Source organism: Lepidothrix coronata, unplaced genomic scaffold (assembly GCF_001604755.1).
Source record: "Lepidothrix coronata isolate B3197 unplaced genomic scaffold, Lepidothrix_coronata-1.0 Scaffold331, whole genome shotgun sequence".
Lineage (NCBI taxonomy): Eukaryota > Metazoa > Chordata > Aves > Passeriformes > Pipridae > Lepidothrix > Lepidothrix coronata.
In genome coordinates, this window is record NW_016690511.1 from 229030 (window position 1) to 239887 (window position 10858).

The following is a 10858-nucleotide window of genomic DNA, read 5'->3' on the forward strand; positions in this document are numbered from 1 at the left end:
CCCCATCCACTTCTCTTGATGCAGCCCAGGTCACAGTTGGCTTTCTGGGCTGCAAGTGCCCATTGCTGGGTCGTGTTGAATATCACAGACTACCTAAGCACACATTTCTACTACAATAGTCCAGTTTGTGGGCAAAAGTCATCATGTTTCATGCTCTGCAGGCTCACGTCATGTTTGCCAAGGGGGTGACTTATGACTGGCGGCCAAGGGACTTTAATCCAGGGGCCATTCTGAATGTGCTCTGTAGGGTACCTTTAAAAGTACTTCCAAGATTTACCAATAGGTGTGATGCACAGGATTAATCTTGGCTTGCTAATTACTACCAAAAGAAGGATTTACAGTTGATAAGAATCATGTATAAAAGCAGATCTACTGACCTAGTGAATTCTGTTTTAGGTGTTTAACCAGTCATTAGAGCAACTTTTGGAATTTTATTCAATAGCCATGATTTTGCATAAGGTTGTGACAACTGCACCAGGAGAACAGTATCTTTGAGCAGGAGGCAAATGTGTCTGAAGGACAAAGAGCCATTTTCTGCTGGAGCTGGGAGAGAAAGGTAAATGGGGTGGTTTTGCCACAGCCTTGTCCCATCACAACAGATACCTGTTTGCTTGGGCTGAAGTGTTTACCTTGCATCTGAGCTCGGACCCATCTCTGGAAGTGCTGCTGTCTGTCAGTGATGGCTTGTTCCCTCTCTGTTAGGGCAATGAGAGCTGGAGTTTATCTTCCTTTTGCCAAAGTCAGTAAGCTGATGAGAACTGTACAGATCTCATTTCAGTCCCAGGTGGAGGCATGCCCACCCAGGGGGCACTTGCCCGGTGACTGGGGCTGAGCCCTGCTGATTGCTACAGTGGAACTTGCCTGGGGCGAGCAGAGGCCACCTGGAGCAAAAAGCTGAATGTGATGTGGCAAGACCTGGTGCAACAAATTCATCCAAAGCTCCAGGCTGAGAGTCACCACCTGCTGCCATCCAGCCAAGGAAGACGACAGAGGCAGCAGCACCTGTTCTTGCAGAACAAGTCTATGTAAGACATTGAAACTGGATTTTTGCTGACTTTACATCTCTGCTGCAACTACCAGTGTGGTACCAGCACACATAGCTTCTATCTGTCTACCCATGCTGCCTCTGAGGAGCCTTTAGTGACGTTTGAGTCCTGCCTAAAAGCAAACAAGCAGACAAAAAAGCACTTGTTAAAATTCAAGCTATGTCAGTCAAAGAGGGAATATGAATCCATTTTCATAGAGATGATTTAAAACAAACCTTTTCCACACCCTGGCTATGACAGAGAAACAGTCTGCTACACAAAAGACTTTAAAAGAAGCTAGATTTTGGGGAACATGCCCTGGAACAAGCTGAAAACCCAAGCTAAAACTGCTGATAGGACTACTTTCTGAACCGGACATGCAAGACTTCCTGAGGCTATAATTATACAGGATAAAAAAAAAGAAGACTATTTAACTAAAATAGACATGAAGTACTGCAGTTCCTCAAATATGATGTACATGACATCTTTCTCTCTCTGGACACAGCTGCTAGTCTTCCCCCTGAGTCACACAGTCAGCCCATTTCTTCTTTACTGGAGGGACTCCTTACAGTTTTGAATCTGAACATATGAAAAAAAAGCCTTCAGTGTCTCAGACATTATGGCCAGCTACCCAGTTTATTAAAATGCAGTATTTTCCTCCAGTGTCTCTTCTGTGGGTTGAACATGCTGCTCTCTCCCACGCAGCACCACGGGTAAGGCACCCTGTTCCCCAGACATCCACCTTACTCCCAACACACAGGAGTTCAGGACACTCTTCCAAGCATCATTTCTTCAAGTATCACAGTTCAGGCACTCTTTATTCTGTAATTTTTGCTACTCCATCTCAGGCTAATTAGAGGTGACACAGTAAAGTCCTTGTGTCCCCAAACTTGAGCACAGATGGGCCCTCAGACCCTGCTCATAGGGACCAGCTCTGCTGAGCCTGCATTTTACTCTCAAGTTCTGACAAAGTCTGCCAGAAGCTAGAGAAGTTTGCTACTATTTTTCCAGTGATGAAATAAGATTCTTAGCATGCAAGGGGGTGAAATTCAGTACATGGCTTTGAGCAAATCACCGAAAGTAGGTAACTAAAAAAGAAAGATCTGAAAGTGCTCTTTTTGAACCATATGCACTCAAAAAAGAAGAAATTTTTACGTGAGACATTCTTGTTTGGTCCAGCCATAGCCAAATCACAGATCTGACTCATCAGACTGTGATTTACTAAGTACTTTTTGGATGTCCTACAGAGGCTGATTGTGTGAGCACCCCCAGCCATTCACCCCACAGCTCTCACACACACCAGGCAGTTGGGCAGTCAGTCATGAAAACATAACCTTGTTCTACCTAAAGGAACAGAAATTAGTGTAAATGAGCATTTCCCCTGAAGGCCTGCATGACAGAAACATGATGTACAAGTACTCCGTCTGAAAAAATTCCCTTCCCTTCCTAGGAATTCCAAGGTCAATGACATCAGTTCTGGGTTACCCATTAGCTTGGCCAAATCCTTGTAAACACCTCCTGACACCAGAAAGGGACCCATATATATGATGTCCTTTGAGTACTCATTTCCTACTGGTGCCACAGGTGGGTTGCACACACACAGCTCTCAGAGCAATTCAGATGTGCCTTTACCTGCAGTTGCCACATGTACCAGCTGCTGGTTCTCTCGATAGTCTCATCACTGTAGTGATGCTGGCTCCTTGCAGGCTGTCCAGCTCCTCCTCCTGGGGCGCCATGGCTGAGCTCTAGGTTTGGTAAACACAAGTGCTGGTCTGGGATGATCTGCTGTGACCTCAGCTCATCCTCTGGCTGTTGAAGTGCTGCCCAGGGACACCCCAGGCCAAATCAGGATCAGGACCTTGTCCAGTTGTCCCACAGTGCATGCAGACACAAAACACATGGAGACCATATTTCATGGATTTCTTTCCAGTTTCATGAGCTTGCCCTACAACAGCTGTGTTTAACATCACCAGCTCCTGGTGCTGGCTCTCCAGCCAGGATAACACTGCTGTTTATCCACGTTGGTGGGGCTGCACTGTCCGTGGCTTTGCAGCGCAGCTGGAATGGAGTGATTTTGTGGCGAGCTGTGGGACTCCTGACAGCCATCACCCGTGGAGTGTCACTGGTGAGAGTGCCCTGTGTGTGCAGACCACAGTGTGACCACTCTGTCCCTCAGGGGAAAGCCCTTTGTCTCCACACCTCTACCTTACCTCAGTGCTCCCTCCTCCTCAGGTTGGAGCTCTGGCCACGTCATGACACCTCAAAGAACACTGCAGGTCATTTCAGGTGCCCACAGCCATGTCCCTGCTTGGGGGACTGTCCCTGCAGTCAGGTTGAGCTCAGATGGGTGTGCTGTGCTCTAGCACCAGCTACATACCCTTCCCACCTCCTCTGACCTAACACGTGCCCAAACACACAGTCACACCTATTTTAAAGACCTTTTTTAAAAGAAAGAGAACATTACTGCAGGGCTCCAAAGCCTACAGCCTCATCTCCAGTTAAAGGAAAAACAGACAATTTACCAGAGACTTTCAACACTGTTGATTTACCATCACATTAATGCTGAGCCAGGTGTGAGTTTTTTGCTGTTTTCTGGAAAACCCTTTCGCTGAAAATTCTGTACCTTGCAATACTATTGCAACAGTTTTCTTCTCCTACTCACCTTCCTGCTGAGAAAGAGACTGCCAATCTCCTCAGGCTTTTTACACTCTCCATAACAGAACTCATTTGTTTTCACACCTCAAACATTCCATTTCATTAGCTCAGAACCTTACACTGGACTTATCAGCAACTCTCCCATTCCTTGAACTGTGGCTGACTGCAGGCTACAAACCTCACATGACACAACATGGAGAACATAGCCCAAACTCCAGCAGATTCTCTGGAATTCCTCTGCAGAGGGACCTCCACACTCCTGGGAGCATCATTCCTGGACACATACAGGTGCTCACACACACACCAACCCCTCTTCCACCACCTTTATAGGCAAAACAAAGATAAGTTTAACAAAATCTGCAAACTTTGCAGTCCTGAAGTTTAATGATTTGCATTTGCTTCTCCACACCTGCAGTAAGCTGCAGATACATGCTGGCAGTTTTCTCCATGACACCAGTGGCTGTGTTCCTCTTTTTCTGTTTGGAAATCAAGGTTTCCCAGCACTTGATTTTTAAGTACATTCTGAACAAAGAGAAATAAAACTTGTGGTGCAAGAAATGCAGGGAGAAAGTATAAGGTCACTGATAAGTGCCTGGAAAGCGTTTGTGGCAGTGAGTGCATTTTGATGAATTTTTATATCATTCCTTCCTCTAATTTTCCATTGGACCTCTGGGTCTCTCAGCCCAGAGTGAGCAGCACCATGTTCCACACTTACTTCTGTGTTGCATACAAGAAGTACTTTTCCTTGCCTTTTAAAAGTGCTACCAGACAATTTGCACTAATTTCTGCATCCTTTTCAGAGAAGTTGTAGCCAAACAGTCCCTTCACCTTCTTGGCACTGGTCACCATGAGCACACTTTGCTCATTTGTTCCTTTTTCTCTTTTTTCCAAGCTGACCAAAAGACTGCATTTGCACAGCTGTGGTTTTGTGCTAATAATTATCCTTTATAATCTTTTTCAGTAACTTTTCTTGCTCTGCTAAGCCACTCCAAGATGAAACCAATATGCATACATAAGGTGGCAGCATTCCATGGTGGGTTTCACAGTATTGCAATGCTGGTTTTTGACTGGAATGCCTTTCCATTAGCACCTCACGCTCTCTTGGGATGCTGGTGAGTTTTCAACCAATGCTCACAGAGACCTGAGGTGCAGGTCCAAGTGTGAGCAGCACATCTGGGGCCCCACTCATCCTGTGCCTCTGTCACCAATGTTCCCCTCACATTACACCTCCTGTTTTACACATGTCCACGTGACTTTTAATAGGACACAAGATTGCCCTGTTCATTATAAAAAGGTTCTTCTGGAACTGCAGTACCCACATTATAGATTTACTCAGGGCAGTAGAAATTATTCATAACTTACCCTTCAGGCCCTTTAAGGTGGGGGAAAAGTGCTTCCTGAGTATCTACTGAGGAGCTGTGAGTGCTTGCTGGCATTTAAAGATGAGCTGTTTGTGCAGAATTATGCACATCAAAACATGTGAGGCATGTGTAAACAATCTGATCCCAAACTTACGGAAAAGTATCTAATTTCTTTCAAATATTAAACATGCATTTAAAGAGAGACCAGAGAATGTGAGCTCAGAAAGAATGTGCTTGGTTGCAGTACCAGAACTGTCCAGAGCTATGACCAGTGTGTCTGTACTTCTGTGCTGTGGAGGGAGATCGAGGGCAGCACAGAAGCTGAGCAGGAGCATTCCAACTTCTTGCACTGCTGCTCCTGGTGTGGCAGGTTCCTGGTTTTCTCCTAGCTTTAATCTGCCTTTCAGTGTTTCTCTAAGGGCTCTCTTGCATGAAAAGGACATTCTACCACCTGTGCAGCATCGTGTGGGCAGGAGGAGAACCATCAATTCCCAGGCCAGCTGCATCCTGCCCTGCTCACCCCCGGGGATGGGGATGATGAGCAGCCCTTGGTGCTGGCTCTGCTCCCACCACATGAAGACTGGGAATGCTGGTCCTTTTGGCCATATAAAGCGGTAAGTTTAGCACAGTGCTCCCAGCCTGGGACCTGCATTCCCCAGCTTTCAAAGGGTTTCTTGGGCAGATCTGATGAAAGGGAACCAAGGAAAGCAAAATCAGAAGTTCTATACAGCAGTCTGTAACTGAAGTTCCTGAAGAGGTGTGCATTTTCACTGCAGGGATTGTGAAGGAAGAGCAACCACTGCTTGTCCAACCTATTTTTCAGAGGCAAAGGTAAAAGAAAGATAAATTTTGCCTGGGTGAAGGTGCTCTTCAGGACTGGTACCTGCAGAGCACTGTTGGCTCTCAGGAAGTGTCTCCTACTTCATACTCATGTTCCTGGGGGTTTCCAGCACAGTCAGACGTGTTCTTATTTACTTCAGCGCTTTTGTTTTCCATGGGCTCCATCACATAGTTGTTTTCAGTGAAGCAGATGGGTTCCTCATAGTGCCCTGTGCTTTCATGCCTTGAAGAGGCTGCTGCTCTCGAGTTCTGGCTGAAATCAAAATGCAATACGAAAGAAGAATAGCAGCCAGAGTAGACAAAGCATCTCCCAAGCCATCAGGATTTTGAGCAATAATGTGGTCTGACTCAAACCCATGTAAACCTGAGCCATTGGATTATGGCAGTATTCTGAAGGAGAGAATTTTGTCCTTTGCTTTCAGGTGGCAGGAGAACCTTGGGCATTGTAGCAGCATTGCTTCCAACCCAGAGAGGGTTTCCAGAGAGAGGCAGCAAAAGGTGTGTAAGCAATGCAAGGGTTACCACTATTTCTTGGAATGCCATAACCAGACAGCTGCTCTTTGCAAGAAAAATACACATATATCTATATAATTATAAAAAGTGCTGGAGGAATAGTAAAATGAGAACTGAAAGCAGCCCACATCCACCGTGTGGCTTATGATATCTAGTATTTTTAAAATGAAGATAAATCCTCTGAGGAGAAATACCATCACAGCATTTGTTCAGTTGCTCAGGGTTCAGCTGTTACTTAAACTGCTGCCTTACACACTGCTGGGGAAGCCCAGCACCGGGGCAGACGCTGCTGGCACATCCCACTGTGGCACTCAAGTTAGCAGCACTTTAATTTATACCTAGGGAAGTGGTTCTCCTTGTATGTTTTGACTGGATTATCAGGCTTTTCAGTATAACTCCCACAGGTTACAAGTAGATCAGGATGTGAAACCCAAATTTAGAAAAAGCCATAACTTCCTGCCACAGATATGGTTAAGAAGAAGCAAGTTCAGCCAAGGATACTTTGGGATAAATCGGGGTATAAGTAGTGCATCAGGAGCCTCTACTCTCTAGTTCCTGTTCTTTGCTTTTGAAAAAGCACTAGGAATTTATCCTTGACAATCATCTTCAGTAGCCCTCATTGGGCTGAGGAGTTAATAAAGAGCTCACTTTTACAATTCTGATATTGCTAACAAAAAGATCTTTCTTCCCACATTCTGTGTTGCTGTGGAAAGCCTGAGGGCCATCCTATGTGACTGGAACCTCTTCACCCTGGCTGCTTAAGGGGCTTTTCATTCCGTCAGCTAATAGCAGTGCTTTTTATTTCTGCTCTGATACAGCCCCCCCCCGGATTCATCAGTGTGTCAGATAAAGAGTTATACTCACAATTTTACGTCATAGACTTGAGCTGGAAAAGAATGATCAAATTTGTGTCAATAATTTGCATTCACATTCTTAAAATAAATTTCTACATTTATCTTCTTGATATAAGAAAATTACCTCTTAAGACAGAATAAAAATAACAACTTTGGAGGTCATGTCAGGTGGGTGATGACTCTAATTCTCAGGAATCAGTCCAAGAAAATGAAAACAACCCATATCCCAGCTGTTGCACAACTGGGTCAAAATAACTAGCCCAAGGTCAAAGGTAAAGCTGAGTTTAGAAACTAAAAGTTCCCGGTTCCCCCCAGTTTCCCTGTTCATTAGAAGTTCAATAAAGCACAGTTTTGAAAGAGGTTATTCTGATTCCTTAAAAAAAAAAAAAAAAGGTAAAAATAAGAAAAAAAAGCAAAAGGAATATTTGACAATTATCAGTTGGTAGCATGGAGTAATAGAAAAGTCATTAAAGAAACAAAAGGACAAGGAGAAAATTAAGTCTGTGGGATCTAAACCCCCAAAGCCCCCATGTGCTCTCTGCACACAGCCAAACACAGCTGCTGAGGAGGGGGCTCCAAGGAACATTTGGCTGGGGGCATTTCTGGTGGCAGTGCAGGAGAGACAGAGCCATTCAGCGAATGCATCCTGTGTCTGAAGGCCAGAGAGGAAACAAATTAATCTGGAATAGAAAGAATGAACAGTGACCTCTTTCCTCTGGATATCAACTACGGGAATTATTGAAGAGCGGCTGGTGCCAAAGGCATTTCCAAGCAGTGGGTTGGGACAAACCCATTGCCAGAGACTTTAAAGGTTTGGAATGATGAGCTTGGCTGAGCAGGCAAGTCTGAGCTGTGGGATGTCTGTGAGGAGCAGCAAGAAACAGCCACCCCCAGTCACTGTGGCAGAGCAGCCGTGCACCGTGGGGGGGCCTGGGGCAGGGACTGAGCTGCCCCAGAGCCAGGCTGGGATGGGGGAAACCACTCGGGAGTACCAGGGCAACTGCTGCCCTGAGCCCTGCAGCCAGTGCCTGGCAAACCCTTCTGAATGTGGGGACTTCTCTGCCTCTTTGGATCTTCCACCACCTATGTCAATCTGCTCATGTTGTCATCCACTGTCTGTACGATGCAGATGCCAGAGCTGCAGCTGGTGGCTGTGAGCACAGCCCTAGCCCCCCAAGACCCCTCAAAGGTAAAACCATGCTGGACATGCACAAAACATTCGGGTTTTCCAGAACATTCTACTCACCATCTTTGGGCTTTCTAATGCAAATGATAAAAGAGATGACAAGGAAAACCACAGCACCACACACCACAGCAATCAGGATGACCAGGTACAGGGACAGGCCGGTCCTCTGGAAATCTAAAGGAACACAGCAGAGGACTTTCAGGCAGAGGAGCCCTCCTGAGTGACAGCAGCAGCAGTTAGGTGACACTGACCCTGTCCCTGAGGATGGCAGCAGCCAGACTGCCTGGCACACAGGGCTGTGTCCCTGCACGGCCCCGTCCCCACAGCCCCTGCCTCCCGTGGCTCTGGGCTGTGCTGTGTGACCCAGCACTGTGTGTACCCTCGCCAAGGGACCATGGCCAGACACACAGCGCCCATCTCCTAACGCTGAGGCACCAGGGGTGCGAGCAGGGCAGAATTATTGCACTGCACATCGTGAAACAAAGGGTCTCAGCTTTCCTTTCAAGGGTGCTGCTCAGTTGTATCTGGAAAGTGTTTAAACCTGTCACAAAGCTGCAAAGCTGGTGAACGTGCAGGAGATCTGCTTGAGGTGCACACTGAGGCTTTTCTGCTATTCCAGCTTGGACACTCAAAGATAAAAACAGACCAGCTGCTCAGGAACACAGGAACAACTCTGTGTGCCCCACCTATGAGCGTTTTTTTCTTTCATTCCCCCCTAAAAACATTCAGAGTCTTTCGAAGAGTCAACAGGAATCATCTAGATTCCTTGAGAACAGCTGTTAATACAATTTGCAGCCAGCTAAAGGCAGAACACAAATTTTGATGCTGAAGTTGCTGACTACAGAGCATCTGTTTTGGGTCCCTAGTCTTCTTTTCAGCTTGGTTTTGCTCTCGCTTACCCTGAGTTGTATAATTCCTCTCTGGATATCCCACACCACTCTCGGAAGTCACTGCAGTCACTGTTATGGGCAGATCTGCAAACAAACAGGAGTGAAAGGCTAACAGTGCATTTCCAACCCTCATTTTAGCACCAGGAGACCTGGGATTAGAGCTGTGGGATCAGAAGAGGATGCCTCCATCCCCTTTACAAGGTAGAGAAAATAGGCAAACTACAGAAATGAGTACTATGGATACACTATATTATAGAGAGAGTATATGTAGTATACACTGAAGAGATACTATATAGAGTGTATATATACTATATATACTATGTATACACAAACTACATACATACACACACTAGGTGTGGATATGTATTTGTATGTCTGTACACACACACCTGTAGTAGTGATGGAGCCCCATGGAGTCCAGGAGATTCCTGAGGTACCTATGAACACCAGCTCTGTTTGGGTTTTTTCTGCAAGGACAGTCAACACCTGTCAGCATCTTCCCTGAGTCACCAATGCCAGTTTCCACAGCCCCCATGTGATTGCTTGGGCATAAGTCCAAATGAAACATAACCCAAGCACAGAAAGAGTCCACAAGCAGACCTACTCTAGCCCAGGCTTGAATTCCCACATCCCACAAAACCAAACTGGAAATCACCAACCCTCCCTCAGAACCGCTGTGCTTGGTTAGGTACATGTTTTCAATCAGGTCTGAAGCAGCTTTTGCATCCCTTGTATCTGCCACTGGAAACACCAGCTCTGCCTACCCTCAGTGCTTCCATTCAAAAAACAAGCAAAAAAAGCCCTTTAGAAAAGAACTGAACCCAGAATATCCCGTACACTCTTCAAGTTAGGAAATGGCATTTCCAGCAGCACTAAGACAGGTAGTCTCTCCTACAGAGACCCAACCTCCCTACAAGCAAGCAAACAGCCCTCTGCAGGCTGGAGACTGAAGGAAGGAGGATGTTCCACCTTCAGAAACATCAGGATTAAAAACTGAGGCATATGGACTAAAGTTCAATACTGTCAAGAGTCTGTTTGCCAGCAGTAAAACCCACTGCCAGCTGCTGGTGCCACACCCTGCCCCAACACCCATTCCTTGCCATCAGCTGTCACCGCTCTCACCCTAACCTGTGGTTAGGTGGTGTCTCCCTGGGGTTCCCACATCCCTCCACGAGGCCGCTGTTGTTGTGGGCAGATCTGCAAGGTGAATGGGAGGGAGAGGCTTACACAGGGGTTTGACCATGATGGTGATGCTGGTGTGATACAGATCTCTCCACAGGCGGGACAGGAGCAGGAGGAACCAGCCCCATGCAGTGGGCAGGAGGGGGATGCCGTGGCAGCAGTGTCAGCCAGCATGGCCAGCATTCATCCCTGTTCCCGTGCTGTTTGCTCCAATGTGCGACTGCTGTGAAAACCACCACGGTGTTTCAGGCAGAGCTTCGTCACCAGGGAGCTCAGCAAACTTTGCCTCTTTCACAGGCCAGTGTGTGTGGTACTTGTGCTTGGCTGTGCCATCATGGGCTTCACAGCTCTG

General features: G+C 46.6%; 1 protein-coding gene across 1 annotated transcript in view; it reads right to left on the reverse strand.

Annotated features, from left to right (window-relative positions):
- Positions 1-4054: 4054 nt before the first annotated feature.
- Positions 4055-10858, reverse strand: part of LOC108509068 — a 9769-nt gene continuing 2965 nt past the window's right edge. The window contains exons 3-8 of the mRNA XM_017838306.1: positions 10453-10521; positions 9714-9791; positions 9334-9408; positions 8495-8608; positions 7259-7280; positions 4055-6134 (exon numbers count right to left, since the gene is read on the reverse strand). Of these exons, the coding sequence (XP_017693795.1) occupies positions 5945-6134; positions 7259-7280; positions 8495-8608; positions 9334-9408; positions 9714-9791; positions 10453-10521 (548 nt within the window). The 3' untranslated portion in view covers positions 4055-5944. The remainder of the gene's footprint in view (positions 6135-7258; positions 7281-8494; positions 8609-9333; positions 9409-9713; positions 9792-10452; positions 10522-10858) is intronic.